At 29.6% G+C, this 23,119-nt stretch overlaps 1 protein-coding gene across 2 annotated transcripts in view; it reads left to right on the top strand.

Moving 5' to 3' along the window:
- Positions 1 to 23,119, top strand: part of LOC111623421 (iron-sulfur protein NUBPL-like) — a 41,921-nt gene that overhangs the window by 13,201 nt on the left and 5,601 nt on the right. For both annotated transcript variants that reach the window (XM_023365990.1, XM_023365991.1), the window contains exons 2-6: positions 6,209 to 6,329; positions 8,923 to 8,957; positions 11,256 to 11,346; positions 13,258 to 13,297; positions 20,805 to 20,895. In XM_023365990.1, coding sequence (XP_023221758.1) covers positions 6,209 to 6,329; positions 8,923 to 8,957; positions 11,256 to 11,346; positions 13,258 to 13,297; positions 20,805 to 20,895 — 378 coding nt within the window. The remainder of the gene's footprint in view (positions 1 to 6,208; positions 6,330 to 8,922; positions 8,958 to 11,255; positions 11,347 to 13,257; positions 13,298 to 20,804; positions 20,896 to 23,119) is intronic.

The raw sequence follows: 23,119 nt of genomic DNA, 5'->3' as shown, positions 1-23,119 counted from the left end.
TTCACAAAGCTGTAAACTTTTATACATATTTTATTTTTGAGTGAAAAGGAAATATTTTCAAATACTTGGAGATGTGTGAATGACGAAGGAATACTAAATAAAGCTGAAGTTGTGACTCAAAGGATTAGAGACCCAAATTTGAGAAAAGGAGAGAAAGGCCAAAAGATAAAAAGTAGTGAGGAAAGTTGGAAAATTAAGGGTCAATATTTGCATAACAGAAGGTCTATTTAACCTTTCTCACTACTTTTTATCTTTTGGCCTTTCTCTCCTTTTCTCAACTTTGGGTCTATAATCCTTTGAGTTCCAACTCCAGCATTATTTAGTATTCTTTCCAGCATTGAAAGATCATTGAAAGATTTGGCTACCCTTTTTTCAGTTTGGCGTAAAAATTATCATTTCGCGCATTGGCTACTTTCAGGGCTACATATTATTTATAAATATATTAGTCGAATAAAAATGCAATTTAAAATGGTGTTTTGTCGTTTTCTATTAATTAGAGACCCAAATAAAACAAATATTTGTGTTTTTCAAATTATTTTTTGTTTGTTTCCTTTATAATAAATGAATTTATTTATTTCTAAGTAAAAATTGAAAGGGCCTGTAGAAGTAATTTTTTAAAATATCCTTGTTCGTGATAAAGTTTTAATACTTATTACTATAATCTAGACATGTTAATCCTTAAACATACTTGTATATTTAAGGATTGGGTCACAAATATATTATATATACTTGTGGCCCAAAACTCCATGACTTCTTCCAATGTGGCCCAGAAGAACAAAAAGGTTGGACACCCCTGCTCTAATCAAATTACTTTATATCTAAATATTAAATTAGCTTTATTATAGTCCAATAATCCAGTAGATTGGGCTACAATAGACTTTATGTAAACAATGGGCAATGCTGGATGAAATTGATAGCTGTCTGAGAGCCAAGGAGGTCTGTGGGTGCTAAAGTTGTCTCCAGTTGGTACCATGAGTGACCCATATAGTTATATCTAAATAATTCTGCAAGTGAAGATTGGATGTAGGTCTGGGTAGTGTAACTGGCAATGCATATGCACATGCACAATAGCAGGAGTTGTAGGTTTGAGTCTCTCTTTGGGTTGATTCTTCCAGAACATAATTAATTGTTACTGGTTTTTTGTTATGCGGTTGTGTGCTCCATAATTTGAGCTTGGATATGAATGCTTTTATAAATGTTATAAATTCAGATAGGATTAGATTTTTTTCTTGCATTTTTATATTTAATTCTGACAAATGCATTGTAATATCGACAAAAAATGCAAGATGTGTTATTCATTTGCAGTCTGAAAGTTCTTTAACAGGTTTTCCTTTCATTTCCAAAAATAATTTTATTTCTGGTAAGAGATTGTAAAATCTTTGTAAAACTGAAGATTTGCTTAACCATCTGATATCAGTAAAATAAACGTCATTATATTCAGCATCAATATCAGATAAAAATTCTTTAAACTGACGATGGTTCAATGCACGACCCCTCAGAAAGTTCACTGTAAATACTACAATATCCATAACATGTTCAATATTAATTTTCTTAGCGCACAAATTCATGTGCAAAACACAACAGCAAATAAATAAATCACTTGAATTTTCATTTTGTGCTAATTTATTCAAGAGAATACCAATTAAGCTGCATCGCTCTCCTCTGAAAGACTGGATGCCATCAGTTGTAATTCCATTCAGTTTTAATAGTGAAAGTTCATTTTTTTGTATAATCAGAATAACAATGAAGATTTTTTGCTAACAGATTACAAATTTCATAACTGGCTTTTGTAACAGATTCAGATTCATTACTTGTCTTCATAGAATACTTGCTGAGAGGTTACAGCTTTTATCAGCATTTAAGTCTCTAGTAAACTGGTCATATTTATTGGAATGTTTAGTGGTGTAATGCCTTTTAATGTTATATTCCTTAAAAACTCCAATGCTTTCTAAACAAATTAAAAGTTTTTTCATAATGAATGAAAAAGTAATTATATTTCCATGATTCATTATAAATTTAATTTCCATCTTCAATTTTTCTTTTCTTTTTTGTTGACATCTAAAAATTGAGGATAAAATAAAATGAATAAAATACATCACTAATAAATATAGTAAAAGCTTGATGTAATGGACCACTACTGGACTGAAGATATTGGTTCATTATAATAGTGAGGTTGAGGCCGAAGTTTTAAACGCAAAAACATGTACGTCGGACATTCAGTGCCGCTTTCCCGTAAGCCTAGAAGTTTGACAATGGTGTTTGGAATGTCAAGCATGATTCCACTGACTATCCAAACAGAAAGCGGTGCTGAATGTTCGATGTACATGTTTTCACATTTAAAACTTCGGCCTCAACCTCGCTATTGAAAGACCATGTCTGGTCTTGACTTACATTTATCTAGCTCTATTCTAGAATTTAAGGAAGGACAGACAGGCAGACGGATGACAATGGTAAACAAGTTGATCGGGAAACAAAACCAAAACTGAATGTAATGTGAAAAATCTTCACCAAAAAAAAAATGATTAAAATGAACTTTATATTATTATTGCATATATTTTTTTCAAATAAAGTAAATAAAACTATGACTATGACAATATAAATAAAACAATGATTGGACTAAATTAAACAATGACTAAAAAGTCCGTAATAACGATGGTCTGCAGGACCTGAAAAATAGTCTGTAGTAGCAGAAGTTTGTTAAAATGAATGAATTTTCTTATAATTTTTGTATACTTTTGGCTGAACAGACATCAGCTGTCCATTATATCAAACTTTTGTACAAAGCCACATATGAACTTCAAGGTCAGTCCAGCATTGAAAGTAATGTGAAGTTGAAATGTTCTCATATGTGGTTTTTGTATTTATTATCGTCAAAGCCTGAAGTGTTCTTAAAATAATAATTTTCTAGTTCAAACATTTCAAATTTCAATTTTGGAAATTAATAGTAACATTTATTATTAAACAAATTCTCACTTCGATATTTAAAATTTGAAATTCCACATTAAAAATTCTTTTTCAGTAAAATTTGAAATATTTAACATATCTTTTTCTATAATTCAGATAATTCACAGTAGATTAATAGTATATGATTTGCAAACAAATCAAAAAATTAAATGCAATGATAGAAAGCATTTGTAAAACTTTACAGTTCTGTATGAAGTGTCAATTGAAGTTAAGTTAAATTACAAGATATAGGGTATGTTTCTATATTCAAAGATTGGCTTGACAGTGATAAAACATTTTTAAATAGACCATTGAGTTGTCCGTTGAAGCCTGTGATGCCAGTGTTGGTCCACCATTGAGCACAATGGTCTCAACAATCTGAAACACCGTTGAGTATTCAACAAACTAACATGGCAGCTTTCATGAAACAAGTAAATTTTGCTTATAGAAAGTATTGATTCACTCTTGCTGTGGATGCTGTAATAGCAGACAGATTAATGAATGGTCTGCTTGTGGTGAAATTTGTGATTGAACAATATGCTGGATAAGTTTGAAATATTAAGCTTTTTTCAGAGACAAACTACCTCCATGAATTTGTCCAAAATTTGATTAAGACCAATGTTTGGTTTTCTTTACATCTTCCTAATGATATAAATATTCAAGAAATCCAAATTATTGAAGAAAGACCCAGTATAGAAGAAAATGATAGATAAGGGTTCATTTGAATAAAAGTTTTATTTGGATAATGTTTAAGTGAGTTACTTCAGTTATTTAGCAAAACAGCCACAATCGTCGCCTTCTCCTTGATTAAGTCAGCCATCATAAAAAGTGCCCTTTCAATGCAAACGTTTCTTTTTTCTACAAAACGTGACAACAGATCGTTCAACTGAGAACTCACTGGTGATATAAATGTTGAATTTAGAAAAGTACGGATAGAGTTGGCCCTTAGGTTGGTTCAGTTTTGCATCTTTAAGGGGTGATAGAATTGGTTACAAATGCACATATACGTTGGGTTTCATTTAGTCTTGAAAAGGATTCAAGTGCATGTGGACAGTTCACAAGTATATGTGCATTCATAAACAATTCTAGCACCCCTTAAAAATGGACCATCCCAAGGGCCAACTCTATTGTGCCGACTATATACTGTATACAAAGCTAGCTCTTGGTATTTAGTATGATATGATTACAGATGGCTTGAAGTCAGTATTTTATACAGGGTTATATTGTTTTGTAATATTTTCTGTGACATCGGCTGCACAAAATACTAATGCAGGCCACAGGTTGCCCATTCCTGGATTTACATTTCAAAGCTGTGCAGTTCACTGAGTATTCCATAACACCAACAGCAAATGTATACAGTCGACCCCCCTATAACGCGGTAGATACATTCCACTTTATAAGAATCTCTTGTAGGAATCCTTAAATACATGAGCCAATCACAGCCTGGCATGTATGCAGTGTACGGACTATGGCTGTTTGAAAGGTTTACAAAAATTATTTTGTAATTCATTATGGACTTGAAGGCAACAGTTAAAATGCATAAAATATGGAATGATCTTAAATAATATTTCGTATGTATAAACCATGGCAGCATGTAACTTGCAATAGCCTTTATCTGCAGGAAATTGCTAGAATGATAATAGTCTTACATAACTTGCCATAAAATTAATTGATTCTAGACTAATTTGACTTAACATTTCCAACACATGTATAATTTTTTGGGAATAATCCGTATAAACTATGCTATAAACAAAAAATTGTAGGGTTGCTTACCGAGTGTGCATTGTTCGACAACACCATTGCTTAAGCTTTTCTGATAAGTTATTTTTCTGATTCTTGGTGCGTTTTCTGATAAGTTATTTTTCTGTGAAAAATTCATTGAACTTTGGAGACATCATTAATAGAAATAATTTTTATAGCTGTTAAATAAGAAATGTTTTTTTCACAAGAAATGTATAAAATTACATACTGTATTAGACTTACAGCACCTAATTTAGGCCTATATACTATACGGACGATAGTAAACTCAACTTACCCGCCTAAACTCTCCGTAGCGTGTAAGTAGTTTGGCTGTTTGTCCACTATTGGTCCAGATTCTATCAATCCTGTCGAATCTTTTTGTTTTTATAACTGCCTCACACTGTTGGTTCAACCATGATTTTGGATATTTTTCATACCTTACAGATGTTCTTCTGATTGAACATTTAGCTGCCTTGATAATGTGATCTGTTTGACTTCAACTGCATTGTCAATATCTGGGATATTAACCATTTCTGTCATGATGACAGCTAAAGATGAATATTGTCTTCAGTTAATTTTTTCCATTTTCTATCATGGAGGATGTGTTGCTTGGCTCATAGTCACTGGAAAGCAAGTCAGACCAATATTCCATTCAAATTCAGGGAGAATAAAGTTATGTTTTCAAAGAACTTGAAATGAGTTTGTTGACGAAAACGCATGACAAATGTTTATTTAATTTTGATATAGAAAGAACATAATTATGCATACAAATATATATACAGAAAGAAAACAATAATCTTGAGGTACAGTACATGCACAAGACAACCACTACTTTTCTATTTCAAACTACCCTTTACTGTTATGACAAAATATTTCTCTGCCATCTCTGCCAATGTGGTTTGAAATCAATATAGTCACTCCACCATTAACACAATTATTGCTAGCATCATCTCTGCAGTGGAAATTAAATTCTCATAATGATATTCTCTCCCTAGGTTACAAACATGTTTTCTAGAGGGCCACACAGATGGGATTGAAGATGTTAGTTATTTAATGTTGAGAGATTGTTTCAAAAACCTCAACAGTTCCATTAAATTATTTTGTAATTCATTATGGACTTGAAGGCAACAGTTAAAATGCATAAAATATGGAATGATCTTAAATAATATTTCATATGTATAAACCATGGCAGCATGTAACTTGCAATAGCCTTTATCTGCAGGAAATTGCTAGAATGAAAATAGTCTTACATAACTTGCCTAACCATTTACTCTGGGCTTATGGGAGCAGTCATCAACTCCATAGGTATGAGTTTATAATTGCAATTTAAAATCAGTATATTACCTGTTCCATTGCATAATCCATATTCCATTCAAGATGTCTTTTAAACACAGATAATTTATGGGTTATATGCACAAAAATATAGTAATTATAACTGTGTTTAAACATGTCTTTAAATATTTAATTCTTTAAGAATAAACTTTGTTTTATTTTAATTCTTGTGTAATATTTTTTATTTACCAAGGATAAATCAATTCAAGATAGAAAAGGAAAAGGTTTGCCAAAAAAATTTCCCATTGCTGGTGTTGAACATGTTGTTCTTGTTGCTTCTGGAAAAGGTGGTGTTGGAAAATCTACTACTGCAGGTTTGATAATTAATTCTTCAGCTTTAATTTTTTAATTCTAAAGTATGATTATATATGATTATTTATGAAATAAGATTTTTTTATTAAGTTTGTGAAATATTCAACTCAGATTTCATTTGTAAACAAAGTGAATCTGTCAGTTTATTATAAGTTTAAATATTTAATACCAATGTGCAATATTCAATTCAGAAAGTGAATCTAATGGTTCCTCTTTAATGTGAAATATGGGCTTTGGGTTGTTTAATGTACTTAGAAAAAAATACAGTTTAATATATGTTTATTTCTCATGTTTATTTCTCATTTATGAATATTCCAGAAAGTTTTTAAATTTTATTTTATGAAATATATGCAAATGTGATTTGTAATTTCACAATTAGCTGGCACATGTGATAAACTTGGAAATACAAGCACAATATAAAAGACTGAATAAAATATAATTTGTTTTAAATGAAAGATCTTAGCAAGATAAGATTATCAGATGTTTTCTCAAGAAGTTTTGAGCTTATAAAATTTACTGAAAATTTTTTATTTGAAATGAGATATAGATTAAAATATATGACAAAGATAAGTTTATTATTATATTTAATTATTATTTTATGATTTATATAATTAAAGTAATTTTTTCAATACTGAAGGATTAAGATAAGAAAAGTTCTTGTCTTTATAATGATAAGAGATTTTTATATAAGTTGACAGAATACAAAATATTGAAAACATGGTTTTTAAACTTTTATGTTATATCTTAAATATGGTTTAATAGTTAAATAGGATATAAAATATTTTTTATAATTAGTTTGTATTCTTTATTTATATGACTGCAGTATTAAATATTTTTCTTTCTAGATTATTTTATTTGGAATTGTTTCAGAAATGCTCATAAAAAATCAGAATGAATTATAAATATCATTTTATAATTAAAATTTTTAAATATATAAAACATACTATACTAAAGTGAAATTTTCTTACAAAACAAATAGAAACCACAGTAATCGTTTCACTGAAATACTCTTTCACTATGATGCCACTCTCAAAATTTATTTCAAGTCCCTCATCAGTTGCATAGTGGCACCTATATAATAATTCTTAAAAAAATCTTAAAAATTCACAAATTAGAAATATTTTAAAATTCTCTCTCTATACATTAGTTTTTACAATGAATTTTTTTTCATTTGAACAGGAACATATCCATAGACATCAAAAATTACACATAGTACATCATGAAGTCAAACCTAATTATTATTATAGTTATTAATGGAGGAAAGATAAACCATAAAACCAAATATTTAAGAAAACATTTAAAATGCCAAATTATTAACTCAATTTTTGCAAACTGTTGTAACTCCTCCACTATCATCTTGTAGCTTCTTGCACAAGCTATCAATATTGTTGTATATTTTTGAAATCTTATAAGTTGTCATTGGTAGCTTTAGTGCTTTTTCCTGTTTACCATTTCCTTCTGCTGTTGTACAAATTTTCTGTAATCATCATGTTTAGTTCCTCATTTATGGGTTCTACAACTGATACAGTATGTTGTCAATATCTGTCTACATTCCTCAAGCTCCTTACCTGCTTTGCATCTTTTATATTATTGGATTATTATTATTATTATTATTATTGTTGTATGGAAATACATATTTACTGTAATACTCTGTTTACATAATTGTGACATAAACTTTATCATGCATGGTTTTGCAAAAGGCATTATTATTGCAATGTGGTGACTTCAGTTTGGTTAAAAACCATTTAAAAGTTGTTTTGAAATTTTCAAACTAATATATCAAATGAATTTTTTAATTATGTTATTTGTGTACATTAGTTGCTGTACTTTGCTTGGTTATATCAAAAAAATAAACATTGAAGATAACAGAAAGTATGTTTTTACAAAAACAATATGGTAATGAAAATATTTTAAAAGCATTTTGTGAATGCATAAATGTGTCACAAATAGTTGTGACACATTTAGGTCACATCTTTTCAATTATGAAAATAAAAGCACAAATACCAATAATTATCTGTATTCTAGAGCAGTGGTTCTTAATTAACCATTTTATACTTGTGGCCCACCAAATATTTCATAATTTTTTGTGATCCCCATTTTTTTTAATAATAATTTATATTTGTTAAATTATCTATAATAAATTGATTTTTTTATTATTGCTTTATTTTTAAAATTCCAAGCATTAATAGTTTCTTAGAATTACTTTGGAATAAAAGAAGTAAATACTGCAATGTAAGTAGCATATTTGCATTTATTTCTTCTATGTTAACAAAGTTGTATGTAGGAAGAAAACTTTATCTTTCTTATTTCACTTTTCAATACGATATTTGGTTATACATTAATTTTCTTTTTATTATATTCTGAAGGAAATTTTGCATAATTTGGCAGCCTCTGGAAAACTACTTATGGACCCCAAAGGGGCCACGGCCCCCCTGTTAAGAAACACTGTTCTAGAGTACATTTGTAGGATATGTTGCTCTATTTTTAGAATTATTGATTTACAATATAAATTTTATTTATTTACGTACTTAAAAATAAATAATAATTATTTATGTTTCACAACTTTAATTAATAATATATTTGTATTGTTTTCAGTTAATCTGGCACTTGCTTTTAAAGCAAACGAAAAGGTAAATTTTTAATGAAACTTATCAAATTTAATTTTGTAGTTTAGACTTATATCTGAGTTAAAGTTTTAATATTTTTTATATATTTCTGTTATAATAGCTGTGTATTCCAATTGAGATATGATTTGTTTTCTTCAATGTGACTTATTATAAATTCTGTATATAGGCTTTTCCTGCTTAACATTTTTGGTAGAACATCTCAGTTTTTAATACCCAAATTTCATGTATGTATTTATCAATGCAACATTTTTCAGCTAATGTTTATAAAGAAAACTTTTATATTTACCTTGTAAAAGTTTAATACATTTTTAAAAAACAATCTGCAAGGATGTCTGAAATTATATTTAAATACGAATGTTAGAATTACATGTAGACATTTTGAAAGGTATCCCAAGTATCAAGAAATGGAATATACATCTCAAATATTGCTAGTACTGAAGAGGCATAGTAGCATCTTATCATACAAACTCTCCATAGGAGAAAGATGAAACATGCTTTGGTGGCATTACTAACTGTAGTCACTTAATTCTCCAATTTACAGAAATTGTTAAGAATATGTTGCGATCTGTTTTTTTTTTTATTGTAAATTTTTGTCTGCATTTTTGTAAACAAATCTCTCTATTGCTGCATACTATTTGCTGTGCCAAATCATAAATGTAATTTTGCTTATCTAGAACGATACAACAACACATCCTTCATCTTTTTCCAAATCTAGCACTTGATCCAATAACTGGAGCAGTTGAAACACCCATGAAATGGTATGATCTTGTGCATAAATGTAATGTTAAATTGTATAAAGAAATAATAAATGTAATAAATGGCATACAGTTTACACATACTACTACAACTGTATAGAAAGCTATAAGGTTGCAATTCTCAACCTTATACCTTATATCTAATTTTAGATAGTTAAAGTTTCAAAATTTGTCAAAATGAAACTTATTAACAATGAAAAATTTAACATTTATAAAATTTGAAATACTTAACAGAAATTTCCTAAGTATTGCAACTAAGTTGATTAAACACTAATGTGTTAAGTGATAAAATAGTAAATGTAGAAAAAAATTACTTAGTTCTAACAAAATTAATTATTATTTTAAATATACAAAGCAAAACAGTTTAACAACTTTTATTTGACAAAAAAATGCTGCTTAATTTTTAAGATAAAGCTATCTTATAAGCACAACTTTTCTCAAACCAATCACATACTTATTACACTAATGTTGTTTGGGAGTTACACATTGGCTCTCTGTTTTCTGTCTCTTAAGCAGTGAATATGACATCAGATTTCTAACATCATTGCATATTTATCTACAGTACATGCTTATTATTTATAATTGTTTTTGCTCATCTGCATTTGTATTTGCTAACAGTTTTTTAAAATTCTCTCTTACTAACAATTTTTCCCATACAATATTTAACAAAATATTATTAAGTTGACTAAATTACCTTATGATATAATGCAAATAGCAAATTATATATTAAGTAAAAAACTAACATACTAACCAAATATCTGAAGAAGAATAAGTTCTTTTATTGTTAGTTGTACAATATGCAAATATAATTAATGGTTACTAATTTGCAGCATATATAGCAAATAGGTAGCTACTAGGTGGCCCGATAGTTTAATTAATGTTAACTTGCATATAATTAAAATTTAAAATAAAAAAAATGTTTAAAAAGCAGGCAAATTTATAAAACAAAAATTAATGAAATTACTAAAAAAAATGAAATTACTAAAAAAAATGAAATTTAATTATAATAAATTGATTTTTTTATTATTGCTTTATTTTTNAATTAGAACTCTGGTTTTGACATCAAAATTGAAACTAAAATTAAAAATGAAATCAAATCAGCTGAAAATTAAAACAATTTTTTTAAAAGCCATTTAAAAGTTGTTTTGAAATTTTCAAAGTAATATATCAAATTAATTTTTAAATTATGTTATTTGTGTGCAGTAGTGACAGAACATTTTGCCTTTAATATATACACAAATTAATCATATTGAGTAGGTGACCACTTAATTATAATGTATTTTTTATGGATATTATAGCAGAGAAAATTAAAAATTTGTTTTTTTGATCATTTACTTGGTGATAAATTTTTCTAAACTGATTTGCAATTTGATTGGATTAAGTGTACAATGTTTTCATTTGCTGAGAAAGACAAACTAATTGGATGATTTTTAAAAGTTGCATTCATATTATCTGCTTCATTTATATTATGTCATAAATTATCAACTTCTGTTTTTAATCTAGATTGAAAAGTAAATATTATTTTTTGAATATTTTAAATTTTTAGGAAAAATCTGTTGGTTTGTTAGATGCAGATGTATACGGACCTTCAATACCAAAAATGATGAATTTAAAAGAAAAACCTGAGATTAATAAGCGTAAGTAAAAATTATTTTTAATCTGTTTTACTGAATTTAAGAAATGATTCATTTGATTCTGTTGGAACAATGTTCTAAATTGGCATATTATTTAAAATATAAATTATTTATAAATATAACAATTAAAAGAGTTATTTTGTAAAAACAATGTATTTTATATCATATTATTTAATATCATAATATAATATTTTTTCAGAAATTACATTAAAAAGATTTTTAATGTAAGAATTTTTTTATTATCTACATACTATCAAGATCTTTAAATATAGTTATGTCATAAGTAAGTTATAATTAGTCCATGTGTCCATTGAACAGAAACCACAATGCTACAAATGAGAAACTTAAAAATTGATTATTTACAGTAGTCATGTCTCCTTTAAAAGTTAGTAAACTTAACAATGTGTATGAACTGCAAATAATAGTTAACAAGTTTTATTAATTAAGTCAAAATAGCTAAGATTCTCTAAACACTGAAAAACTTCAAATATCTCATTAAATAAATACCCTATTTTTGTGGAATGAGCAGCATGCTGGAAATCCTGGGGTTATTGGCATGCCAGTTAAACTATGCTAGAAACTAAAATTAATCAGATGTAACAAAACTAGTTGTTAAACAAATGTTAAAAAAAAAACATTCTTTCCAGTAAAATATAATATTGTAATTTGACTGACTTAAAATCAGGAAGAGTGTTTTCATTTACAAGATAGTAAAACAATTAGCAACTTATTGACAGTAGTAGTAGTAGTAGTAGTAGTAGTAGTAGTAGTAGTAATAGTAGTAGTAGTAGTAATAGTAGTAGTAATAGTAATAGTTAGTGTGGGCTACATTGACCATCCACCCAACCTTAAAAATAACACCTTCCTCTCAAATTTCACATAAAGTGGATGTTAATCCATGTAAGTTGAGATAATTTAGGGTGAGTTTCTTAAATTTAATATGTTTATTTTTGTGTTTTTGACTCAAATTACAATAAAATAGACATAAAAAAGCACTTTCAGCATTCCATGAGTATTTACATTGTTAAAAAAAAGACAAAATAAAAAAATGAAACATATAATTTTAGTTTTTGTTGTAATGCTGACAGTTTTACAGTTTTAGAATAAAAACTTGTTCATTTTTTAATGTGACCTGTAGAGAAGGATGTGTACAGTATATATATATAACATACACACATCTCCCACATATACAAATGACTCTATCAATAATTCTGATACTAAAATTTCAGTCTTTTTAATCTACAATTTTTAAAAGAATAAATATTGTATAAATTTGTTGCTTGTATTATATTATTATATGTTGTCAAATTTTATGTATAATTTGTATAAAATCTCCTGTTTTTAGTGTTTCAGTAAATTTTGCACCAAATCTGTATTATATGGACTTTTACTACAGAAAGGTTGTCAACACCTGCTGTATAATATCAATGAATATATGAGAAGGAATAGAATTGTCCAAAAAATTATAAAAATAAATATTTCTTAAATTGACAATGAATTGTATAAGATTAATATTTCCTGATCCCATAAATGACCATAAATTTAGTTTCATTATATTTTGTGTTTGTATAATTATTCTGTAATTTATTATCTGATATTTATATTTAGATACAATATAAAGATGAATTCAGCTTTTTTCAGAGTTTTGGACTTGGACAAAAAAGTAAAACAAAAAAATTATAATTAGTTACAGATTAATAAGTAATGAACTCAATAATAAACTCAATGAGTAAATTTTATAAGCAGCACCAAAAAACTTTTATTCACTAATGTTTTTGGCTATTTTTGAAGTAAATAAATAACCATTATGATATTTTTAACATCATTAAAGTAAATCATTATTAATGATGGTAAAGACAGTCAATGAAATGAAATATTTAAATATGTTAAAATATTACTTTTTTGATTTTACAGAAAATTTGATGATACCTTTGACTAATTATGGAATTAAATGGTATGTATGTTGTTAAAAAAAGATTTTTTTTTTATTTTTAAATTTATGTGAAGTACATAAAAACTAATTGAATGACACTTGATTTGTAATTTGGCTAATTAATTATATATGAATTTAAAAATATTCCAAATTATGTTATTTGATATTACTCCTCATGATTTTGCTATATGAATTAAAAAAGTTTATCATTTCTGTATTCTTGGCTTAGCATATTAGAACAACAGTGAAATATCACTTACTTCTGATATGTTTTGCTGTGTCATTGTATGAGAACATTACAATTATAAAAGCTGTTGTCTGTGTCTGTCTGTCTGTCTCTGTCTCTGTTTCTCTCTCTCTCTCTCTCTCTCTGTGTGTGTGTGTGTGTGTGTGTGTGTGTGTGTGTGTGTGTGTGAATTCCTTATGTGAATTTTGGTTATAATCATTTTATGTTCTGACAGAAAGTATAGGCTATTTATTTTCCAGAAATATTAGCTATAGAATAAATGTTTTATTGATTTTGGATTGATGATTGCACTTACATTGTAGTAACATCAATGATCTCATTTAGTTCATGATTGACCAAGGAATTTAAGGACCCTTAAGTTGCATTTTAAAATATTTTGGCAAATGGTGTATTTTAACCTTACTTCATTAAATTTAAACTTTAAAACATGATAGTCGCATTGTGTCACTTCTGTATGAAATTTAAAAAAAAATCTTTTCATAGTGACCCATAACATTCTATTATCCAATCAGAAGTAATGATCTAACGAGCCTATTATTTAGAAAGTGTTATTGTTCATCTAATTAACATACACACTATTCATGTTTATTTTATCAAAGTGGAATTAAAAAGAATCACTATTTTGTCCAAAAAGAAAGAAAAAAATGCCCAGGGGAAGTGTAAGAGTAAAATTGGTTGGGTAAATTCTAGATCTAAAAGAATAAAAATAACCGGGACTCCTGAAGGCTGTGAAGTCCAACTTGAGCAACATTGAGTAAGAATGACTTTGTCAAGGGCTACAGAAACAGTATCACAACGTAAAGCTCAACTTGAAGCTCTTTTCAATTCTACAATCTCTACTTTGTCATAAAAAAAATATTTTATCATGGCTTGATGGGAAAACTTCTAGTTTATATTAGAATATTTTATAGTTTCAGCTTTTTGTGAGCTGTTACTTGATGCTTTTGTTGGTAAAACACTCTTATGATAGGTTCCAAAGTAGGATTACTTGCCACTCTCACACTTCTGTCAGGATGATGTGAAAGGATGGAGATGTAAGGGGTTAGTGGTGGTAGAGACAGAGATGCACACAAAATATACAAATGTACAATTATAATCACATTTATTTTCAAGGAAAAATTCTTACAATTAATCAAAGCCAATGCTTGAAATGGGTCTGAGTCCTGGTAGGAGACGAGGCGAGGATATAGATCCTAAATCATTGATCCTATTACTCTTGCTGACAAAATGAGATGATGATATTCTGGTCCTAGGGGTAGGATGTGTGAATTTGGATGGCTGTCAGATCCCTTGATGGTTGATCAGATTGAAGAGGAGATGATTGTTCTCTTGTTGAGGGTAATCTAGTCGAAATGAAGATTGTTGATCTCTTGTGTAGGAGCTAAATCAACTCGACAGAGGTGGTGAAGGTATGTGAAAGTTTTGAATCACCCCGAGGAGATGGTGGATCTCTCTAAAAAGTATGGAATTCGACACTTGTGCAAGATGGCTGTGTTCATTAAATAAGATAATGTAAGAGCATTCAAGATGACAATATTCAATGTCCTTCTCATCTGAACAAAAACATGAGATCCAAAACCCCCTCTCACTTGCTTATGTTTATGTCTTTCCTTTTTTGTGATCTTCAATCTGATCAATGACACACAGCGATGACACATGACCTGTAATGTCAGTGACTCACCACAGTGACACACTTCACAATGGCAGCGACTCGCACTTGTCCTTGAGGGTCAGTCTCCTTTATACAAAATCCATGACTTGGATTGGTCAAGATCTGACTCTTCCTTTTACACTCATTGGCTCACACTCTGTTGCTAGGGTTCAACTTTGCGTCAGAGGAGATGGTCATCTCCCTCACTCCCATGTTGGGGCTATTACTTTATTGCAGGCTATTACCCCAGGTGTTCACTTTCAAATCCCTTAGGTCAGTGGTTTTCAACCTTTTTTGTTGATGTACTGTACCTCATTAGCCCATTAGTTGTTTCTCAAGTACCCCTTATATTTTTGTATGTAAATTTTATAATTACTGCATTAGATGTATACAGCCCTTATAACTGAGTACCATAAAAAACACTAACTAACTATAACTAAAGGTGAATTACTTATTTTATGTAAATAATAATAAATTTAATCAGGTACTGTACATACATTTATTTATTATTATTTGATAAGTATATTATATGAAATCACAGAAGTCATTTCAATACATGCATAAATTACATTTCCTAAAAATGAATAATTATAATTAACGATAAAGAAAATTTAAATTATTCTACAATAATTTCTAACAAAATTTAATGGAATATTTGTTGCGATAAATCTTCGGCAATTTTTTCAAAATTTGGTTTCCACATTGTTAAATAGAGATTATAATTGTGTACTGACCTCAAAAGTAATGGCTGCGAATTTATAATGTGCGGAACAATACATGAATATTTCAATTTTTGTAACAAACATAATGTCTAAATTTGCTAAATATCAAGTGATGTGCGCATGCATGCATTCCATGGTGGGGGTACAATCCAGGTCTTGTTATTCCTAATATCAGTAGTCCAGTAAAAACATGAAATGCCCCAATCTTATCGAGCAATAATTATAGAATAGAAAAAAGAAACTTTTTTTTCTATTCTAAAATTAATGCTTGGTTAAACTGTAATTTTACTAGACTACAGGATCACTCAGCACTAACAGCACAAATAGACAGGCAAATCAAGTGGATAAACAAATTGTTTAGACCAGGGGTCGGCAACCTGCGGCTCGCGAGCCACATGCGGCTCTTTGGATGTGAAGCTGCGGCTCTTTAGTTCCATACGCAAATATTTATTTTATCAAAAAAAAAAAACATTTAAAAATCGTTCTGAATCAATTAACGAGGATTAGGCCCTGATTCTATCTCAGCCACTTGTATTCGCTTTTCACCGCATCCCTCCCCCGTGACACGCATCGTCACTGTTGTCAGTCCGTCGGAAGCTCTTGAATGACGCCGTTGTCGGATGTTTCTATTATCTAATTTGTTGTAAAAAACACTACTTATATATGAATAAATAGATATTTTTTCTTATGAATAAATAGATTAGTTTTTTTATCAAAAAACTTTATTTATGCGAGTACTATTTATTGTTGGCAAGAAAAAATTTTGTGGCTCTTTAAAGACTGAAATTTTGTAAATTGTAATTTTGGCTCTTCTGACTCAAAAGGTTGCCGACCCCTGGTTTAGACTGTTAAAAGGGAAATCGGTGTTCACACTGGGATATTATAAAGCAAGTTTTTGTTGTTTCTTGTTTCTTGTGTTAATAATTTACAGCAAATTGATTAACATATACCATTTTATAATGAAAGTTAGAGGTACCCCTTTGATTTACGCTTGTACCCCTAAAGGTACATGTACCCCTGGTTGAGAATCATTGCCTTAGGTAATAGCTCATAATTAAGGAAAGAGCAAACTCCCTTAGATGATGGCCCTTAATCTCTATCTGTAAAAGTTAAGAAGGCCGTACCAGAGGCTTAGCCTTAGAAGAGAAGTGAGAAGAGGATAAGAGAGGGGGGAAGGGGAAGATGGGGTAAGTATGATAGGAAAGTGTGAAGAAGAGATTTGTGAGCAGCCAGCACCCTGCTCCGTTTATTGGAACCCAAATAAATGTAATACAAAATGTAGGTACATGCCTGAAGAAAAACAATGAAACTGCTCCAATTTGTAGAGTACAACAGACTGCGGATTAAACAAAGACCATAGTAGACAACTCGCGACTTAGTGAATACAAATGTACATGACAGTTTAGAACGAACAAAACATAACATAACATGAACCCCAGCTTGGGGGGACCCTGAAGATCTAGTATTAGTTATACTGGTCCAGGATGGCCCTTAATCAGGGAAGGGAGGGTTTAATTGCTTGAAAGTCAGGCTATCTGGACCTTTTGCCTAATTGTTGCATAAAATGCTTTCCTCATCTTTCTTTTCTATAACTTGGTCCTTTCAGCCCCCCAAAAAATTTTTGTTTTTTTTTGAATTTTTGGAATGTTTTTTAAGTCTCCAAATTTTTTCAAAAATGTTTACCCGCGCAAAAAAATTTTATCGCGATTTTAAATCAATGAGCCTTTGATAAGGCTTGATTAAGGCTTAATTGTTTTTTAATGGGAGTTTTTTATCAAATTTATTTCATGGTTCCTAAGTTGTAGCGCACAGATTTTTTCGGTAAAGTTATTTAAAGCTGCTTTCTGATGTCAAAAACCACCTCCAATAGTTTTTTAATTTTTTTAATTAATAGATTTTATTATATACACGTTTAATTAAGTCAGGGGGGTCGGAAATCGCAATTAAAATTTGAATTTTTTTAAAATATTTAAAAATATACGGCCAGATAGAACTCACCCTACTTTAAACCCTTGTCCTTTCGAGACGTCTATGAGAATGTCCCGGGAAATCCGACTCCAGCTGTGTAAACAATGACTCATCGGTGTCAAATTTCGCAGAAAGGCGAGACAAGGAAAATAAAGTTTGAAGCTTTTTCTTCAAAATTAATGCATTTCTTTCTTTTTTTTCAGTTTTAAGTATTTTTTATGTTTAATTACATTAATGTCAAAAATTGCTGGGAACTTAAGGCGTTAAACTGTAAATTTTCTGTTTTATGAATCTCAACTTTTTCATTGATCACTTTCCCAGCTTAATCTCTCACCAGGACATTATCTCTCCCACTTTGAGTTTGACAAATACATTATCTTTTACAACTCTGTTTTTGAAGATCACAAAAAAGTAAAGACATAAACATAAGCAAGTGAGAGGGGGTTTTGGATCTCTCATATATTGTTCAGATAAGAAGGACATTGAATATTGTCATCTTGAATGCTCTTACATTATCTTATTTAATGAACACTCAGGTAGAGTTGGGTTTAATAATAAAAATAGAATATTGTAGCTTCTATTGTAAAATTTAACAGTTAAGAAGACAGAAGTGCCAAATTTCTCCCTAGAGGCTGAATTTTGAAATATAATTTTTTCCCATAGTTGATACATACTTGGGATAGTGTGTATATCAAATTTGGCTGAGATTTGTGTAATAATTCTTTCTATAGAGAGCCTTGTTTATATATGATCATTCTGTATAATGGCATTATACAAACATTTTGACATTTGTACAATAGGTTTTTTAAGAAATTTAAATGTGATATCACCCTAAGTAACTTTTCTTAACTGAAATCACTAATGAAGCATTTTGATTTTAAATTACTCCTTTGGGAGACTTGGGATTTAATCCAAGCAAGCATCACTAGGAGTTTTTTATAGGTGGTCTGACCCAAATAGATGGTCCCATTCTTCACTGAGCCAGACTGCCACTGTAGGCCTGGCTGAACTTGCAGTGGCATGATGAAAGTCTTTTAGTGCTCATATAGTAAAGCCAAAAATATATCAACTATATTAAAATAATATTAGATCTAAACCAGATATTATTAACTAATTTGTCTTAATGTTTGTTTTCAATTTAGTTGTCTTGAAATTTATTTTCCAAAATTTATAATACAGTAACACTTTTCATTAATTATGAGGGAGAATCATTAATTAAATTACAAATGAGATAGAAATGAAAATAAATTAGTCATTAGTATGAAAAATAACCTTTATTTCTCAACATAATCCCTATCCATATTTAATCACTTGTCCCATTTTTTTACAAGATCCTGAGAGCCAAGTAGTAACTTTCTTCTTTATGTATGGTATCATCATTGGGAAAGCATTTGCCTGAAAGATGTTTGGGGGCCAAATAAATGGAAATTACTAGGATCAAAATTAGGCTACAAGGTGGATGCTCCAGGACTTACCATTTTAATTCTCTCAGAGTCTCTGTAGTCATAACGGCAGTATGAGGATGCACATTGTCATGCAACAGCAACATGACTTTTATGAAGAGTTTTGATAACTTTCATTGAATAGCAGCACAAAGTTTTTTCATAATGTTGATGTAGGATTCGGCTGTTAGTCTTTCCATGAAGCTGGAATGCAGTAAGCAGTATGCCTTGGCAATCCCAGAAGACTGTCAACATCATCTTCCCAACCATTGGCATCACTATAAACTTTTTGCTCACTGGTGATGCAGAATGCTTCCACTGCATTGATGCTTGCTTTGATACAGGGCTCATACTGACACATACAGCACTCATCTGTGACAATCCAGAATGTCATTGTCTTCATGGTAATGCATGAGATGCTGCAATGCCAGGCCCATTCTTTGGCTTTTGTCCTGTGGTTTCAGCTGCTGCAGCACTCATCATGAGCAGACTTTGCAATAACCTAACCTGTCATGAATAATGCTGCAGGCTAAGCTGTGTGAACAAGAAATAGTAATAGCTGCAGCATCAATTTGTACTCTTGTCTACACAGATCAAATCATCAACTTGCTGCACATTTGTCTTCATGTTAATCTCCATTGGCTGACTGACTCAGTTTTCATCTTAAGTATTTGTCCACTCTTCAGAGAACTACTATATCCAATTGTGGATATCTTGTCATGATGAGCAATGTTCACCATACAAAGATTGCAGTTGTTAGTAGATATCCTTTGCCTCCATCTCTTTGGCCTGGAAAAATCACACAACAGTGCACTGCTCAATAATGGTATACACTTTAAGAGGCACTGCCATCTTACAATAGTTGCTGTTGCATTTCACTTTTGTGCATATTGACAATCTTGCATCATGTGACACCTGGATAATTTGCAATCTTGCAGTGATGGCCTTGGGCATCTAATCTAAAAGTATGCATTGCTAACTCTCATTTTTAACTTACTTAATTGACTCCCTTGTACTTTAGATTGGTCTGTTTAATATTTAATATAATTAAATATGGACTAAATCCATCATGTTTATAGCTAAATATTCAATCTTTAACTACAAATGAACTTATTAATAAAATTATTTTATGCACATATTTTTTTTTAGTAAAAAAATGTATATCATAATAAATATAAACTAACTGGAAAGTAGAAAATTGATTAATATTAACTTTTTAAGTATGTGGTTTGTAATATAAGAAAACTTTATATTAAATGTATATTTTATGTATCTTTGTTGTAATCTTAGTTTACTTAAGAAAAATAAGATGATGAAAATTTACTACAGAAATATCAAATATATATATATTTTTATTTTTAAATACAGCACATTTTAGTGAAGCTCTTAAGTCTTAAGAGTTTTAAAAATGATAATGAAAATTAGAATAATATAACTATGCAGTAACTAAATATTTCAAAGTAAAAAAATTTAGTATTTTATTAAATATCTTTTGCAGTATGTCAATGGGGCTTCTTGTTGATGAAAAATCTGCTATTGTATGGCGTGGCCTAATGGTTATGTCTGCAATTGAAAAATTATTGCGGCAGGTGAGTTTTAAGCATTTTAATTTAATTAATAATAAATTACAAATTAAACACTAAAATTTACATTCATCACATTTTTAACCATAAAAATTTAGAACAAAAAAAATAAATTGGTTATTGATGAAAAGAAGTTTTATTTATTTAATAAATTAAATTAATAGTCTATATTAAATTAAAAAGAAATTCTGTTTAATTCTATTTTGCTCTCAAATTGTAATGAAATGTTAGATATTTCTCAAATTAAAGAAATAATAATTTAGACATCTTTTTGACTTTTTAAATTAAAATGTAAAATATCTAAAAGTTTATGGAAAACAAAAAGACATTCAAGACCATCTTTAAATTATTTGTTGAAAAGAATAGTTTTTAAAAATGATTAAATTCAATATTTTCATTTTGGAAAATATGAAAACAAAATTAAAAGTAACATAGAATTACAGACTTTTTTCATGTTTTAATTTTAGTTTCTCAGGTTTTAGAAACAGCAAAATTATAAAACATAGTAAGAGAGAGAACATTAATAGATTTCCACAGAGGTTTTTAATCAGAACTCATGTTCACAGGACAAACATAGCATCCTCTGCTCTCTAATTTTTTAAACGTTACAAAAAGGTTAAAGTTCTTTGTTTCAACAATAGGATAACAGATAAAGGATAAATTAAAGAGAGTTCCTCAATTTGAGATTCTTTTCTGGATACTATAATCTTGGAATCCCAATTTTTATTTGAAAATTTCAGGTTTGGATAATTACTCTAAGAAATCTTGGTATTTTAACTGTAGTATATGTTTTCATTTCTAGTACTTTTTATATTTATATACTTTTTGCTTTTGATGTAGAAAACATTTTTTACTAAATCATCATAATTAGTGCTGGCAACAAAACTAATTTTTGGTAAAATTGATAACCTGGTAATTGATAAACTACAATTTATGAAAACCAAAAGCAGGATTTGATAATATCTGTAACGTCATTGTTTACTTGTCATTTTTGACTTTTAGTTGGCAGAAAAGTATGCTTAGATCCCCTGTGAGTGCAATAATCTTATGCCTTCTTTAGTATAGTTGGTGTTGGATCCTCTTTTAGTATAATTGATTCAGACTGTTGAAGGAATTCATTGGATCTTGATAGGAAATCCTGGTTTTTGCATAACACAAATCTTTTAGCTTTATCTGCTACCAACAGATTTAAATGATTGCTTGTAAGATACGATTTAACTATCCAAGCAGTTTGTGCATTTGATTTGCTGGATTTCGAACTTCGTTTTGATGCCATGTTGGTTATTGCAGAAAGCTCCAATTTAGGTTGCAATTCTGGACTGCAAGTATTCTTTATAGCGGCAATGATGGGAGGAATGAGTTGTGGATAATCAAACATTAGAGTAGGTATATGTTTCGGACCTTGTGATATTATTTGATGAATATTTGCTGGTACATTTGCATTTGCAAAATTATAATATGGAATTTCAATGATTTTACTTCATTTGTGGCAGGACGTTTTCTGTAACCAATAATATTTACTATTCAATTTCTTCCTGACTTCTTGTGCATTTTTGTTAGCAATATATCTTATTTTGTCCAGTTGTTGGTACAGAATAGATGGATCACACTGTGTGATCCGTCTATTCTGTACCAACTTGTCGAAGAAGAGGTGGGCCAGGTACATCTTATCTTCTTCTTCTGATATCATTCTGCGTTTATTCTTAATAAGTCTTGCTAGGAGACTTCATTCCATTTGAGGTAATAGAGTTTGAACTTCTATTGGAAATGCTTTGTATTTAAAAGAGATGCACTTGGGGATGAGTCCGTTCTTTCGACACTTTAATAAAAACAGTGGCGTACCGTGGGTGCTAGCCGCCCGGGGTGGAGGAAAATTTCAGCCTTCCTTATTTAGGTATTTCAATTTAAAAGACCAAAATTCAGTTTTGTCACAGAACAAGCAATGAAAAATTCGGTGGTAGTGCAGCAACCTGTTTAAAATAATTCTATTGGATATTATTGGTGTATATAATCGCGAATGAATCGTGCAAGCAAAAAAAAAAAGGGTCAACAGGTTTCGGAGGAACTCCTCGGATGAAAAAGTTACTACTTCACCCGGCGAGCCGATTCCCGGACTGTCCGGACGATAGCACTATCGTAGGCGCGATGCAAGTATAGATTTCTATGCTGTGCTTTTTGATGTTCTCTATCCATTGCTCACTATTGGGTGGGAGGATACCGTTTTTGATAT

Source organism: Centruroides sculpturatus, unplaced genomic scaffold, assembly GCF_000671375.1.
Source record: "Centruroides sculpturatus isolate CEXI.00-Female unplaced genomic scaffold, Cexi_2.0 scaffold190, whole genome shotgun sequence".
Lineage (NCBI taxonomy): Eukaryota > Metazoa > Arthropoda > Arachnida > Scorpiones > Buthidae > Centruroides > Centruroides sculpturatus.
Note: the sequence above shows the minus strand (reverse complement) of the source record. Positions and strands in the feature narration are given on the sequence as shown.